Raw genomic sequence first — 16,794 nt, forward strand, 5'->3', positions numbered from 1 at the left:
TGTGTATGGGAATTAAAGACATTATGCCATGGTTTTCTTCATTTTGCATTAAGGTACAGTATAAACAGATTAGTCTTCCCATCCGATTCTACCCTTGTTTAATCAAAAGTAAATCTCACTGAATTAAACAGGATTTGTTTCTAAATAACTATGCAAGGGGTTGTACCTGAGGCTGATTTTATTAAGTTGCCCAAAGTATTAAATCTGTTCCTGATACATTGCATGAATGATTTTAAGCTGTATAAAAAAAGCCAAGCAGTTAAGATTTGGTCTACTTCACTTCCTGCTACATTACCTGTGCCACATTAAATTAATTTAAACTGATTTCTGCCCCACCTCTGACCTGCAATATTAACAACTGGAAAGTTACACTTCTGGTCAGCAGAGAGTGGAGCATACAGTAAGGGGTTGGCTCATCTTCAGATGTCAGGGTAAGAAACAATTCTAAAAATGTTTGCAGTAGCAAGCTAGAAAAGGAAAGAACCACCCTCCTATCCTCTCACTTGGCCTTGATGATAGCATTGTGGCCATAGACAAAAAAAAAACTACACCGGGGAATGAATCCTTAACAGAATGGTATAAGGAAATAGCTAGAAAAATATGGAGAAAGGGTGTATTTAGAATCCCTGCCTGGCTTACCAGAGGGAACTGCACAAATGTGATGTACATAGACCCTTGTACCCCACCACACTGATTTGACTCAAAAGGCAGAGCTGTATGCACTATTGTCTGCTAACCAGAAACAAAATCTCTGCTTTACAGTAAATCCAACTTTTCATTCTTTCATTCCTCATGGACTAGGTGGAAGGAGAATGAGTAATCACAGCACTTGTTGTAGGATCCTCCTCCCAAAGGCTGCTTCTGTCAAAACATATTTGTCTAGTTTGTAGTGCCTGGTGAATGTAGAGGGGTGAGCCCATGTGAATGCCCTGCAGATGTCCTCCATTGAAGTTCAGGTATGCAGAGCAGCTGAATAGGCTCAAAAAAACTGGTCGATGGGCGTCCCAAGTACTAGGTACAGGTCCCATGTAGGGAATCTATGAATAAATGCAGGGGGGTGGCAACAGGAGAGCAGAACCACGTAAGAACTCATTGGTGTGGCTATAGGACCTTCCCCCGATCCAGTAACACTCAGTCCAGGGCCACCAAGTGCTTTCAAATCAAGACAAGCTTGCACAAACTCAAGGATCTCTCGGACTCCTGAAGCTGTGGCCTGGACACAAAGGCATTTCCACCAGCAATGGAAAGCTTTCCTGGCCATTTCATAGATTAGATTGGTGGACAAACATCTGGAAGCTAGGATTTTCCAGGCCACTTTATTGGGAAAACCCTTTGTCTAAAACCACTCATGGTCTAAACACAGAGCTGCTGCCAACATGGGGGCTTATGGGTTAGAAAATCCAGTTGCATTGGGATATGCCAGAGTTCTTAACAGCCCATCAGGTCCAAGAACCACAGACTCTGGAGCCTATGGCAAGTCACTAGTTGTACCCTGTCTCAGAGTGTTCTGACCTTCTGTAAAAGTTTGGATAGGAGGAGAAACCGTCAGAGTATTGACAGGGAGGTGGCACGTGTACCAGGTGGCCTGTCGTTCTCAAAACTGGGTCCTGGATGGGGAAAAGCCTTGTAGGTGCACCATGCCCATTAGATGGAGCTGCATTCAGGTTATGAACTTCCTTGTTTTGTCCAGAAGGTTGTCTTCTTGCTCCTGGGACACAAATATTTTGAGCTGGATTGTGTCACCCCCTCCTCACTCCCAGGTGTTGGATCCTCTCAGCTGTGATGAGAAAGCTCTTCAGCTGATTTATCATGAAGCCATGTTCCTCCAGTACTAAAGTGGTGGTCATGATGCCCCTGCATGCTCTGGCCTTGGATACTCACAAGTCTGATCCTATAGTAAACAAGTTGCTGGCGGCATAAAAAGAATACTACCACTCAATAGGATTCTATAGTATGTACTGTTTCTGGGAACTATGTGACTGTCTGTCAAGAATATGGACAGCATTCAAAAACTGATAGGACATAAAACAGCTTCCCCAACATCTATTCCAGGAACAGGAAAGCATATATCAAAATCCTATTACAGAGGTATCAGCATTTTTATTTTTTCCCCTGTCATGGCAGTTACAGAAAATACACATTGCAATTTATAACAAATATAATGTATTATATTATGGTATGTTGTTATACAATAGAAAGACAGCTCAAAAAACTGTCATCAATCAGCATGAGAACTTATGTTATTTTACCAATTACTTATTTTAGAATGCACATTTTTATAGAATAGGTGTTTGAAATGCTAGCTCAGGTATTTTGATGCCAACTCTCTGGAATTTCCCCTCGCCATATTCAAAGCCTTGTATTATCCCTCATAGTTTTCACAAACCTCTTTTTACTCCAGGGTTAAAAACTTGGAAAATTCCTTAGCTGGCCAATCAAGCTTTTTCTTAAAAATAAAATAAAAAATACAGTGACCACTCTGGTAAACTCCATCCTCACTAGGTACTGTTCCCCTATGAGTGCCTCATCAAGGGGCCAATGGTTTTTATACTTGAACTTCTCATGTAATGACTGGTATGATGTGATGGGCATGCAGATTTATAGCTATCTCAGGTTAGAAGCATCTTCCATTATTTAAGGATGCCAGAAATATTTGCCCAGTTAATGGTTTAACACGTAGCTGGCCTGTTTGTCTTCTCTCTGCTAAAAAAGCATGGCCAACTAAAGGACATCCCATGTAGCTGTTCAAAGAGTTATATATCCTCAGCCCACAAGCTGATCTAGGATAAGGAAATTTTTCTGGCCATGTGATACTGAAATATATTTTCCTAAGGAACCCTCCATTATCATGTCACCTCTCCTCCCACACTGGCTCTCTGAGAAGCTTTGTAACTATAGCAGGGAAGGTCAGAAATTAAGGAAGCTGGAGTTGTACAATGTTTGGAGGGTCACAGGTTTCCTATCCTTAATTTATAAACTCATTTTCACTTGAATCCCACGCGTACCTCCCTTCTCTCTCCCTTGCAGATCCTTGTTCTGTCTGCAAAGTTGCCCTCCTGTTATACAGCTCACAGTTATCAGGTTCATGTATCAGGTTCTCATCTTTCAATGAACTCTTCTTTAATTAAGTATTTCCTGAACTTTTGCCTAAACTGACTGCTTCTTCCCCCGCATTTCTCCTTGTCAATCCCATTCGTTCTTCACCCACCCAGATTTGCCCAGATACTGTGAACTGCAAAGTTCTTTGAACACAGATGTCACTTCTGTGGTTGTGCACAGGATGTAATACTAGGCAAGTTTGCAGTAACAGCGCTAGCCTCTGTTACTACTACTGATATTCTTTGGTAACACAAGAAAGCAAGCTTAAATCAAGAAAAACTAGAGAAAGAAAAAATGGAACAGAAGCAAGAAAGATTCACATATCACAATAAAGCACAGTGCAATGTTTATGAGCTAGAATTAGTAAAACAAGTCCCAGTTTCATGTGCTCCTCCCCTCTGGAATTTGGAAGTTTTAACCTCCACTTTTAGTTAAGCTCATCTTGCTATGCCATCTGGACCCAGAGTTATAATAAACTTTATCCATCAGCTTCAGAAACCAGTTTGAAGTTGGCTTCTTTTAAAATTAACCATAGTTTTAACCACAGTTTGTTTGTCCAGATAACACAACAAACTGTGGCAAATCTAAAGCATAAGCAAAAGCTTCTGAACTCCCCCACCCAGCCACACTGGAGGAGGAAAGAGGAATTTAGTGTGTAAACTTCTGGCTTTTTCCCGTTTATGCATGTCATGAAAAACTGTGACCCAGAGGCTTAATTAGGCTGTCAGGAATCCACTTACTTGTCAGTCACACCTACCTGCCAGTCCCCTGACATCATGGCAGGTATATGCAAGTAAGAAGATGGGAGAGCCAAAAGGGCTGCTCAGCAGGGCTTCAGAAGCACTAGACACCCAGCTTCTGAAGTACAACCATCAGCTGATCACTAGTACTCCAACATGCTACATCATCCAATGTCATTGTGACATCAGGTGATTGACAGGTGAGTGGCCCAGCACAGCTCAAGTATGGCCAGCAGGGGTTGGGGAAGAGAGAAGTATAAGGCTCTGGCCTGCTAGATTGATCCAGTTGCTTCTGTGCTAAACAACATATAATGTGATGTGCAAACCAACTCAAGCGTGCGGGAAAGCAAGGAAAGAAAGAGACCAAGGGTGCAATTCTATGCCTACTTTCCTGATAGAAGGCGTCTTTTAACTCAATGGGCCTTATTTATGAATAGACATGTATAGGATTTCTGCGTCTACTCAGAAGTAATTTCCAGTGCATTTGATGGGGCTTACTCCAAGTCAAACTATTTTCAATATTTTTTTTCCAAATAACCTCTCTTGCCCTGTCTGCTTTACTGCAGTTGTTATTAAGGAAAGGCTGAATAGATTCAATCTTCATATTGATAGGCTTACAAGGTTTGAAAACCCTCTATCTAAAATAGCTAAGAATGAGTGCATTTGTAATAGTTGCTGGCTTTGTTTTAATGAAGGAATATACATTTTAAACAGTGCTGCATGTACACATACATAGGAAAATTATTACCTCGGATCCTGGACTCCACCAATAATTTCTTCCAGTTTATCAATGAAGTGAACCAAGTGTGAAAGTCCCTTCAAATGAGTTCTTAAAGGATCAGCTGGGGAAGGGGCATAACCTTTTCCTCCAAGTTCTATGGTTCTGATAAAAGACGTCGCCATCTAACAAGACATATAATTTAGCTAAGTAAAATAGTAATGCAAACATAGAAAACCAATACACCACACGTAAACCACAAATATTCCCACAAATAGGTTGATTCGTGGCATCAAAGAAAAGTCCAAATTATTCCTTAAAATTAAAGTAAACATAATGGCTTTCTATGTGATTGTAAAACAAAGACAAATCTGTTCCAAATGTGATAATTGTGTACTGTTGTGAAACAAAACTACAAATCTTTGGAAAACTTAAGTATATTAATTGTTCAACCCATTCTACTGTTTAAAGCCAGAAGGATTGTGCCTGCATAGTAAGACAAATTTGATCTTCCCATTAGCCGCCTTACATTTAAATGTTTTGTGCAGAATTCAATTAAAATTGTGTCTATCAAAGCAGGTACTAGCATCATGTGACTTCTGGGTCAAAATTCTGACCCCATAGCTGCCAACTCAGAGGTGGCCTGTATGGAAGGCACATGAGTCTGCCTCAACAGGACTTGGGATATTCATTGACCCTCAAGCACATCATAAAGTAATCCTTTGGCAAAAACATACACAAACCCAGTTAACCAGTGCAGCAGAATCTGGTGGGTCTACAAGTGTATTCTTCCTATCTACATATTGTATAATTAAAAAAAAAAGATGGGGGTTAGATTTTTAGAGAACCCCCAACCTTGTAGAATAATTCTGCCAGTGCTCATGGATACACTGCAGATTCTGTGTGCTTCATAGGATCTTGACTACTCAATGGAAATATTTCGTCATTCTTCTTCTTTAGAACAAAGCTTCCAAAAGAAAACCATGTTTTTATACAAAGAAGTTTTCTTTCTTTGGTAACCATAAAAGAGTGGCTGATGAACATAGTCCAAGTCCATAATTCATAAAACACCAAATAATACAACTTTAGGAATTGAACTGATTAATCTTTCACATTTTCCCATACTTATTCAATTATAACGCCCCCAAAACTTGACTATGCTACATCAAACCTGTTCCCAAGTCATGTTTTGAAAGGAATTAACATTTAAAACCCAAATTATGAATACATGGTACAGTGGTCTGGCCTGAGTGATTTCCTATGGCTCTGTCACTGATAATGGGCAAAGATCTTTGAGTAATGCCCATTTGACAGAGAATTTAGGAAACACTTTTTTCACAACTACTGCTTCATAAAGCAACTTTAGTGTTCTGAAGCCCTTCAGTTTTGATTTGTTCCCCTCTGGCTCCACCAAAACTATACTGATACAGATGAGCTGTCCTGAGAAGCTAGTACATTAGAAGGATTTCAGTCAACTTTTTCAGTATTTGGTGTACCTACACAGCGTACCTGACTGCAACAATCCTCACAGAAACTATGCCTATATTCACTTGTCTAAAATGGCAGACTGGAGGATTTGTACAGCCAACATGGATAACGCAGTACAAATGGATGACTTCTAGCTGTTACATGAACAATCCCAATCCAGCTCCTACACAGTTTGCTTTAAAAAACCCCCAAAAATCATCCTATTGCATCTCCTCAGTGCCTTCAAATACAAAAAAAATGCTTTGATTTGTCATACGTACCAAGAATATGGGCATTTGTCTCTGCTGTGCAGCATGTTTTAGGTCAGTAAAAGCTTCCCTTCCAAGTCCTCTGTCAGGAACGTTTAAAATGTAAGCAAATGCCAGATCATTCTTGGAGTTAACCAATATGCTTAAATATGCATACAAAATTTTCTTCACCATCAATGGTAGCTACATAAAAAAGAATCCTGTTAGTTTATTCAATAATAATAATAATAATAATAATAATAATAATAATAATAATGGGCGGCTTCCAACAAAATATTACAATACCGTGATACATCAAACATTAAAAGCTTCCCTAAACAGAGCTGCTTCATGAAAACACAATTTAGCAAAATATTAGGAAACTCATATGTAGGAAAGCAAAAATACTACACTAGCTTTCAATTCACTAATCTCCATTTTGAAAAATCAGGTAAGCAATTAAAGAAACAAATATGGATTATAATTAATATATAAAAGTACACTGGACAAAATTTTAAATTACTTTTGTTCTTTCCAGCCTGAAATCTAGACTTTCCATACTGACCACCCTGGCAATAGACGCTATTTCATCATAGGATTGTTCATCATTCCAATCTCATTAATGACTCCAAGTAAATTTTATTGTGTCAGGTATTCTATCTCCAGAGCAAGGTTTGAGTAACTGAAAGGCAGCAGGGATGTACAGGTAAGAAAACATGGGTCGAGATTATGATGGGATTCTGAATCTTGGAATCTTTTACCATGCTTATCTACATGTTCTGAAATGTCTTTCCACAAAATAGAATACTAGTTTTCTTCTTTCAAAGAAAGCAAAGATGCAGCTAAATTTCAATACTGTATTAGAGTCCAAGTGTGATTTCTGTACATAAGCAAATATGTGTTATAATAAACACTATGATAGTTGGGATATAGGACAATACTCATACATTTTACCTCTTCATGATCCTGGTTCACTCTGCTGGTTGGTGTTGAGGGGGTAGTAAGAACTGAATGATTCTCAATGGCTAAATCTGCTGTTCCGGCAATAAATTCTAACAGTTGTGCCTTTGGGAAGCAATAAGATATTTCAGAACTGTAACTAGACACTCTCCTACCATTAACTAGAGGATTGGCTCCCACATGATGCAGCAATGGCTACCAACCTGGGTGGTTTAGACAAATGCATAGAGAATAGGGCTACCATGGTTACTAGTCAATGTTCTCTCTCCACTGTTAGAAGCGGTGTGCCCCAGTATACAAGTTGCCAGGAATCCTAAGTAAGAATGCTATTGCACTCACATCTTGCTTGCGGGTTTTCAGTAGGTATCTGGTTAACCACTGTGAGAACAGGATGCGGGAATAAACATCTGAACTGATTCAGCAGGGCTCTTATTATTATTTTTTAATGATATAACATGCCACGATCACATTTGTAAAACAGAGGCTTGATGGGGAGGGACCTAAAAATTGATTCCAGAATACTTGTTGGATAGTGAAAACCAAATCGCGGGTTCTGATTGGCTGCAGGAAGCTCTTGTAGCCAATCAGAATCCACAGAATCCCCATCGGATGTTCAGGTTCCAAAAGAACGTTTGCAAACTGAAACAATCACTTCTGGGTTTGCAGCACCAAAACATTCGAGTTCCAGGGTGTTTGGGATCCAAGGTACAATTGTACAAAGAAATCTCATAACTAGAGAAGTTTATTTATATCCCAGTAGCAGAGTACATGAACATGGACATATGTAAGGCTGGAATGGGCTTTAATTCCTTTAGATACAAGTTTCTGGTACTGTTTTTGTTTTTTTAAAGGTGATTAAGTGAATCAAAAATGTGCAGGCATTTGATGATAGGGAAATAAAATGATAAAAAATATTCAAGAATCAAAATTACAAAAAAAAAATCAAAAATCAAAACTTCTAAAGCAAGATTTCAACAGGCAGAACTTTCCTCATCACATGCTCATAATTTAAAGTACCATAGCAGTTTGTCTTCATAATGTTTCCGATTAAAGTGACTGCATCCCTGGAATTTAATTCTGAGTTACTCTGACATGAAAGAGCATCCTTTCCATAGAGTTGTGCCAGACACATTAAGAGGGGATTATCTTATTTCATAACCACATAGCTTTTATCCTTACCAAGTTTAGCACAAAAACTGAAGTAGCTTATATGGCTAATATGTGGCTTTGGCACGGATTGCAGGATTACTGTGTAGCTAATTTGGCTTCATCTACATCACTTTCTTGGCAACATTTTATTCCATTCTTTTAAATAAGCCCACAAAAGTTACTCGCCCACAAATAATGCTTACCAATCCACATTTACTTTGTTAGCCATTTTTTTGGCACAGCAGCAGGCTGAGATAAAGCAAATTTGAGGTGTTCGTTTCCCCGTTTGGTCGCCTTAAAGTCCAGCTTACTTGTCATAGGCTATGAGTAAAGTGACTGTTTTAATTAAATAAATAAATAAAATACTTACACAGGAAACTGATTCATTTTCCAGTGCTAGTGCCCTACATTTTTGATAGACATCTATTAGATCCATCATATTGCAGCGTTTTAAAAAACTGGCATATGCACTTGTGATGTCAGCATAGTTTTCAGGAGCTTCCATATTTTTCTGCAGTATGCCCAGTTTGTCAGGTACCAAGTAATTCCAAGTTAATAGCAGTTCACTAAGAGATGCTTCAAAATCTCCGCGGTTCTGTAAGTTAATACAAGAGGGGAAAATCTGCTTACTTATTTGGAACAGGAATAGCAGGCTAATAAAATACAAACCAGTCTTACAAAGTTATATTATGCTGAAAAGCAAAAGCTAATCACATAGAGCATTTAACTATTTTTATGAAAGACTTTAGGGGAAATACCCATATCAATTTCCTCCCCAAGCCTTTTAAAAATGCATTGTTGTGTCATGGTTTGATTCTAATGAGACATTACATAGGAGAAAACATCAAGATAATATATCTATGTGGACTGGTCACTGTTTCTAAGGTTTAAAGCTACATTTCAAAATCATCATGTGACATACTTTAGACTCATCTTCCAATGGCCTTTTCTGTTTTCCTCACTCTTCCTTTCCTCAGTTTTCCTTACATTTTTCATATTTATACCAATGCCTTACTTCCTGGAAATATCGGGCCAGTGTGGTGCAGGACTAGGACATGGGGGACCAGGGCTCAAATCCTTACTCAACTATGAAACTCACTATGAGACCTTGGGCCAGTCACTGCCCCTCAGACTAACCTACATCACCAGGTTGTTGTGGATATTAAATGAGAAGAAGAACCATGTATGCCTTTAGCTCCTTGGAGAAAAGGGTGTGTGTGTAACAAACGTAATAAATAAATACGTATCTTAAAGAGTTTCTAGAACCTGGTCTCCCACAGACACTGACCCTTACATACTTATTTTAGTTAATAAATTTATATTCTGCCCTTCCCCTCAAATGAGCTCATGGTAGCAAACAACACAGTAATAAAACTGTACATATAATAAAATAAAAACATATTTTAAACACTTAAGAATGACTAAAAACATCTCAATACATTTAAAAGGCCTGCTTACCTTCCCCATGGTGGCAGCATCATATGCCATCAAACCATTCCCTGGACAAATGATTGGTGGAGTGGATTGGCTTCAGACTAAAGGTGAACATGCATCCAATTGAAATGATTTGGACAAGCTAGTCTTTATACTACATTGATTTCAATAGGAAGTAAATGTTATCTGTGTCCAGTCCACTCACCATGTTCACATGTCATGCTATGCCATTGTTTCTCAAACGGTGTGGCATGCCACACTAGTATGTCAGGAGAGGATGGCAAGGGCAGCAGGAAGATTTGAGGACAATCATTCAGTGTAGTATAGTATCATTTTTTTATTATTATTTGCAGAATATGGATAGATATCTTTTCAAAATGAGAGGAAGAGCACCAAGCGATACTGAGGACAATCCTAGCTGTGATCCAGAATTGCTGTTTGAACAGAGTGCTTGAAAATAGCATTGGCTATTCTTCTACAGTTCTCCGGAACGTACTGTTGTGAACAGGGATTTTCAACTCTGACAAATATGAAGGATTGCAAAAGAGAAAAAGGCCTTGATGAAGAGATGATAGTTTGTCTGATTCAAATTAGACATAATATAAATGAGATTACCTGACAAAAGCAAGCTCGCGTTCAATGAGAGGTGTGAGTTTATATACATATTTATGGTACATATGTAAGAGGCTCGTCTATCATATTTTGGGAATGATTCATGTTCTTATTTAGCTGCATTGTTTTATACTTTCTGGATGTCCCCTGATCGTATTATAAAGTAATTGTGTTCTATTTTATAAATCAAGTACTGATAGGATTTCTTTCTTATTTGTTTTCCAATGTATTTCTTATCAATAAAATATTCAATGTGGTGCAAGCAAATTTTTATTCTGAAAGTACAGTCCAGAGAAAAAAGTTTGAGACCCACTGTACTATACTATGGTTTAGTATTACAGTATCTGCATGAGAAGAAATGAGCCACAGTAAGACTTCCATCATGCAACCATTTAGAAAAGTTTGTAAGTTTTTTACTTTCCTTTGCTTAACTGTGGTTTTGCTGTGACTGACAAATTGTTGCTAAATTAACTATAGTGATTTTCAAATCAACCAAACTCAGATTGTTGTTTCTGAAATCGGCTTGTTTAAACCATAGGTGGCTTAACCAGTGGGTCAGGAGGCCACACCAGGTGGATTGTGGCAATGCTGCTGCTGCCATGTTGAACTTTAGCTAAGGCTAAATCCCACCTTCCTGTAGCTATGCCTGTATTGAGGTAGCTCTACATGGAACAAAGGTACTCTGTTCACTTTCTGGTCTATATCTGTGGCATTCTAGACTTCTCCTGGAATGAAAGTATGCTGAGAACTAGAATGCAGAAGTGTTTTGCTGGGATAGTTTGGCTGCCTGGTAGTTGCCATCATAGCAGCTGATGGGGGCCCAGGAAGTGATGGCAAAAGTCTGGTGGTTGCAGCTCTTTTTTAAAAAAACACTGTTTTGAAACCAGTTCTTTGAAGTGTAACTACTAGTTAAGCTTCAGAATAATTCAGTCAAAATCTTTTCTCACAAGATGAAGAATTTGCAGAGCTTAACTGTGTTTATACTGGTATTGTAAAAACATTTTAAATCCAAATAAAAATGCTGTCCAGATATCAGTTTTCATGATCAGGTGCCCACCGTGACAGCATATTATTCATAGAAAGGATTGTGAGAGTTTGTGGTAGGACTCAGAAAATGTTTTGCTAGGAATAAATGCCAGCTGGCTAATTTATAAAGGAAGTTCACAAAGTTCAACACTTTAATTCTCTGATAGACAACAGGAATATTATATTTCACAAGGGTAAAGTGAAAAAAATCAAACTTTTACCAATCTTAAAGCCCTGCAGTTCTTCCAAATGTTTTTTGGAATAATCATGTACTTTCTGAATATATTACTACAGAGCTTTTTTGTTCTAAATTCCAAATTTCTAACAAAATTTCTTTACAGAAATTATTAAATATATTTTTTAAATAATTACACCGAAAATGGAAGTATGTTGCATCATGTTACTATAGAGGAATTACAAAGAAACCATGGTACCTATATGTTAGTGTAATGAAAAAATAGGTATAAAATGAGAATTCCTGTGTGCCAAGTTTGGGGCAAGTACTCTTTGGTGAGAGAACCCCAGCAGAGATTTAAAATCACTAAATATGCAGCATACTAAAGCATGTAAATATAGGCTGTTAGAGCTATAAAATATGCCCTTGTGAGTTCCAAAGCTTCCTTCTTTCCCTAACATAGAAATCTGGTAAGTTAAAAATGGTTTACTTACAAACTCTCCAAAGGTCAGTTTCATGTGTTTTTTCCATACAGCATTCAGAAAAGGTTGTACAGACAGTATTATTAGTAGTATTTATTATTTTTTCCTACCATCCTTGATCTATATATTTTAGTAAAACTTGGCTTAGTTGCATAGTGGTGAAAGTTCCAAAATTATTGATACAGGAATTCAAGAGAGGCTTGTTAGAGACATGTGGCTAAGCTGGAGCAACCAACTTAGCCTCTTCACACACTGCATTCATCAGGTAGATTGAAGTGGCTTGATTAACTCCCTCCCCCAAAGTGAGCTAAACCTGGCAGGACAGTTTAACCCCTTCGTGCATTAACTAGACTAAGCATGTTAGTAATATGAGGCTGGTGATTTGTAAGTTTGCTAACTAAAATAAAACTATAATAAAATGCAAATATAAAACCTCTGCTGAACCAGCTGCCAGAGAGGTGCAACAGAGGCCCATACTGGGTACCCTCCAATCACATGATTAGTAGCAGGGCAGGCCCAGGATCCAGTGGATCCTGTGCTGGCCCAACCCCACAGAATTGCAGTTGTTTCTGAAAGCAGCTTCCATACACTAACCATTTGGGCAAGCACATTGGGGTGCTCCCTGCAGAGCCCCCACACCAGCAGAGGGGTTTGGATTGCTCTGTCTCTTTTAAAAGTTATGTTAATTCATCGGACAGAAACAATGCTTATTTTTGGTCTGGTTTGATAACAATGTTTGTTTGCCCTTGCAAACCACCAGAACAGCAGAGGCCAATAAAGGTTCCAACTTTTCACTAAAGATCTTTGTTAAACAAAAATATATCATATGTCAGAAAAGTGTATATATAACTATAAGCATAATGTTACAGATGCAGCTGAAAAACAAGTTCCTCACTAACCCTCCCCACTTTTTCATCTGCTTATAATTTTATGATGTAAAATCCTTTTGAGCTGAAAATTTCCATGGTCAGTCTCAGCAGAAGAAAGTGAGCTTTCCTGGAAAAGTCTGCTGAGGTACTTCATCCTTCAGCTGCTTGCACTTGGACAAAGAAGAAAAAATTGGTTCCACTGTAACCAAGTTACACAAATGCTAACCTTGCAGTAATTGTAACTTGAATTATATGTACTTCCAACTTTATTAGAAATGTAGTCCTCATTAAGATCCTAAGTCATTTAAGTAGTTAGGCATATATTTAAAGACACACACATGGATATGCTAAACTGATTCCATTCCAAAGAAAAGAAAATTAAAACACATGTTATGTTAACAGCCAAAACATTAAGCATCTAACACTTCCCAACATTCTGTTACGCTTGAGTATGACAAAGAAACAGAGGTCAGGGGCCTTATTCCTCATCCATTTGAGACAAAAAGGACCAGAAGTAGGTTTATTCCCATAACAGTGTTACCTTTTAACTTTTTCCAGTGAGGATGAATGGTTTCCAGTCAATGGCATGGGGAAGAAAGAAGAGTGTTCAGTGGAACTCATACATATAGCAAAAAAGTCACATTTTCCCATTGCATGGGAAACAGCCCAATGAGAAATATAAGCAGCATTTTGAAGAGGCTAGCAAGAGGCTAGCCTTCTCAAGCATCAGAAGCAGTAAAGGCATCCTTCAGCTTTATCTGGGCACCTTGTGAACGAAGTATTCAAGACAGAAAATTTCCCTAACGTTGTTCACTAACCTTTTTATTGACCTCAGCAACCGATAGGTACAAAGCCATCAGCATGCAATCTACACCACACACAGTAGTCCTTTCAGATTCTGAAAATAAGCGCCATTCTTTTCGAAAACACTGAATAATATTCAAGATCCTTTGCTGAAGGGAAGCCATGATCCTAAAATTAGAAAGTAAAATAATACTAATTTTACTTAGTTTCAGTGTTAGAAACACAGATGTATAAGCTAATCACCAAATGACAGCTTAAACCTAGGCTGAGGTTGCCAAAACTGAATGTCTAGGTGTCTTTTTGTGCAAGAAGATGTATATATACCGTATTTTTCGTCCCATAGGACACACCGGCCCATAGGACGCACCTAGTTTTTTCGGGGGGAAATAAAGGGGAAAATTTTTTCCTTTATTTCCCCCCCCCCCAAAACCAAGTCGGGGAATCCAAACCAGGTCGGGGAACAGCGGTATGACGGCGCTGCGCCTCCCCGCTGTCCCCCGAGCTTGTGGGGCTGCCCGATGTCTGCCCGAAGCGCGGGGCGCTCTGCTTCAGGGCACCCGCACGCCGGGCAGCAGGCTGCTATCTGCAGCCTGAGGAGCCCTGCGGGAACTCCCCCGGGCTCCCCAGGCTTGCTGATAGCTTCAGCGAAAGCCTGTATTCGCCCCATAGGACGCACACAGATTTCCCCTTCATTTTTGGAGGGGAAAAAGTGCGTCCTATAGGGCGAAAAATATGGTAATTATTATTATCTCCGTTTCTATACCACTTTATATTTTAAAGAAAAAATCCCAAAGCAGTTGTAACACATTAAAATGCTAAATAAAACAATCCAGAATAAAACTAATTCAGGCTTCAATGAAAATCTTTCAGACCCTTCTCTAAGTGCTTTCCCCATACTTATTAACCTACTTAATTTATATAGCTGCTCTATAGCAGAAGTACTCAGAAGTGTGGTTTAGTGGTTAAAGTGTTGGACCAGGACTTAGGAGATCAAGGTTCAACTCCCCACTCAGTCATGAAGCTCACCAGGCGACTTTGGGCCACAGTCCCTCAACCTACCTCACAGGGTCATTGCAGGGAATAATTGAGGAGTAGGGTGAACCATGTACTCCTTGGAGGAAACGGTGGAATATAAACGCAATAAAGAAGTTGTTCTGCTTACCTGCTTAAGAAAGCTGGAGAAACCAGCCAGATGGAGATGTCAGTTGCCAATTTGGCATCCAGAGATCTCATGGTAGCAATTGGACCCATGCCAGTAGCAAAATGTGCCTGGCATCTGGCTAATTTCTAACACTGCTTAGTTTAATTTTGAACTACACAGGAGGGGTAAACCTTTAAAAGAACAGGATAAACATAATATTCTCCATGACTAGAGGCATGAGAAGCAAACACATCTAAATGATATTCAATAAGGACAGAACATGGCTCAAGAATAAATGTGACCTGGAAACAACAGGGAAATATGAAAGATTATGGTAAGATGAGTTACCAAAGTGACAGTATGACAGAAAAATCCTATGTCATTTGAAGGTACATAAAAATAACCTGGGGGCCAATTCTACATTGGCTTTGTGTGCCAGATCTCCATAGGGAACTGGTGCACGCAGGAAGATTTAATCTCTTCTCAGCAGATGAGCTGGGGGTTAAATTATACTCAGTTTGGCTACATTAGCCAGTTCTTTACATAGAATTGGTGCATGCAACCAACTCAGTGGTCTGTGAGGCCAATCCTGGTAAGGATCTGGCCTGTGCAGCCAAAAAGATTGCCTGGTGCTTGCAACAGAGAACATATAACACCTGTACTTCAAAAGTACCACTGGTTGCCAATGTGTTCCCAGACTAAATTTGAAGGTGCTAGCACATACTTTTAAAAGTTTGGGCCTATATAACTCCCTCCATACGTTCCTTCCTTTAAGACCTATGAATGAGAACCTTTAGGCACTTATTGTGTCTATTAAGCAAGAAGCTACTGTGATGGCTCCGAAGCTTTGGGAGCAACTCCTCAACACATTGTGACAGACTGGGGATCCTGCACTTGTAAGTAGATGTTTAAAGCCTAATGGCAATCATCATTTATTAGTTCATTCACTCTCTCTTTTACACCAGCTGTGGTTTTATCTCATCCCTATTTAACTGTTGAATTGTAACTGTCACTCACTTCAGAAAATCACGATGATTGAAAGGCTGGTTCAAAGTAACCTGAAACGAATTCAACCGTGCGGTGTTTAACACATAAAGCTCTGGTAAAACCAGCGATGTATCACTTTTTCCCTGTGCTGGCAGGGTGGCTCGGAGCCGTACCGTTTGGATCCTTGTGAAAGAATGAGCACAAAGACAAAATTTAAAAACTTTTAAAAGCGAGGTGGGAGGAGAAAATGTCTAACCAAGCACCTGCTAAGAGTTCGAGAAAGCCTTCTTCACACATTGAACATACAGTAATACGGATACCTAATCCTCCCCGTGTCCCCAGTCACTGCAGCCATGCCTTTATTGGCAGCGTAGCACATTCCCTTTTTTGTAAATAATTTTTATTTGACTTTAAGAAGATATAACAAAAGCAATTTAAAAACCATATAAAGATATTACTCTGAATCTCAGGACCCCTTCCCCCCATGGGTCCTAATAACAATGTTTACAACTACAGTACTTATCAGTTCGTTGTCCTTTTTTTTTATCCATCTAAACTCTCCATATTTTTTGTTACATTACAAGCGTAATTAAAATCCTGCTACACATTCCTATCCAGCATGGGATGTACTACTGTTAGGAGCAAGAAGAGACCAGGGCGTTGTTCGGTCAGTTGGCAACCCTAACTTCTAGCAACGCCGTTATTAACGTCCTCCCCGCCTCCCCGCTCTCCCTCTGCTCGTCCGACAGAGCTAAGGCCACCTCCCTACTCACCCTGCGGTCGCGGGACAGAACCGAACCGCCACCTTTCTAAGGAGAAGCTGGGACTCAAAAGGCCAGTGGGTTGCTAAGCAACCCTCAGCACGCTCAGCCAACCGGCTGTT

The 16,794-nt window shown here is 39.3% G+C and overlaps 1 protein-coding gene and 1 long non-coding RNA gene across 7 annotated transcripts in view; one reads left to right on the forward strand and one right to left on the reverse strand.

Moving 5' to 3' along the window:
- PARPBP (PARP1 binding protein) overlaps window positions 1–16,792 on the reverse strand; it is a 26,759-nt gene extending 9,967 nt beyond the window's left edge. For 3 of the 6 annotated variants that reach the window (XR_014502546.1, XM_083401500.1, XM_083401496.1), the window contains exons 1-7: window positions 16,685–16,792; window positions 15,942–16,094; window positions 13,798–13,951; window positions 8,752–8,976; window positions 7,227–7,337; window positions 6,306–6,476; window positions 4,588–4,742 (exon numbers count right to left, since the gene is read on the reverse strand). Coding sequence is in view for 5 of the 6 variants with exons in the window: in XM_083401500.1 (XP_083257626.1) it covers window positions 4,588–4,742; window positions 6,306–6,476; window positions 7,227–7,337; window positions 8,752–8,976; window positions 13,798–13,947 (812 nt within the window). In the remaining variant the exon portion in view is untranslated. Of the gene's footprint in view, window positions 1–4,587; window positions 4,743–6,305; window positions 6,477–7,226; window positions 7,338–8,751; window positions 8,977–13,797; window positions 13,952–15,941; window positions 16,095–16,541; window positions 16,619–16,684 lie in introns of those variants that run through there. The other 3 variants (XM_083401498.1, XM_083401497.1, XM_083401499.1) reach the window with 3 other exon arrangements.
- On the forward strand, window positions 7,394–10,439 carry LOC310658999. Its single transcript, XR_014502583.1, has 2 exons — window positions 7,394–7,937; window positions 10,169–10,439. It is a non-coding gene; the product is annotated as an uncharacterized lncRNA (long non-coding RNA).
- Window positions 16,793–16,794: the final 2 nt, after the last annotated feature.

This window comes from Podarcis tiliguerta (genome assembly GCF_965153285.1).
Source record: "Podarcis tiliguerta genome assembly, chromosome: 10".
In the NCBI taxonomy this organism is placed as follows: Eukaryota; Metazoa; Chordata; class Lepidosauria; order Squamata; family Lacertidae; genus Podarcis; species Podarcis tiliguerta.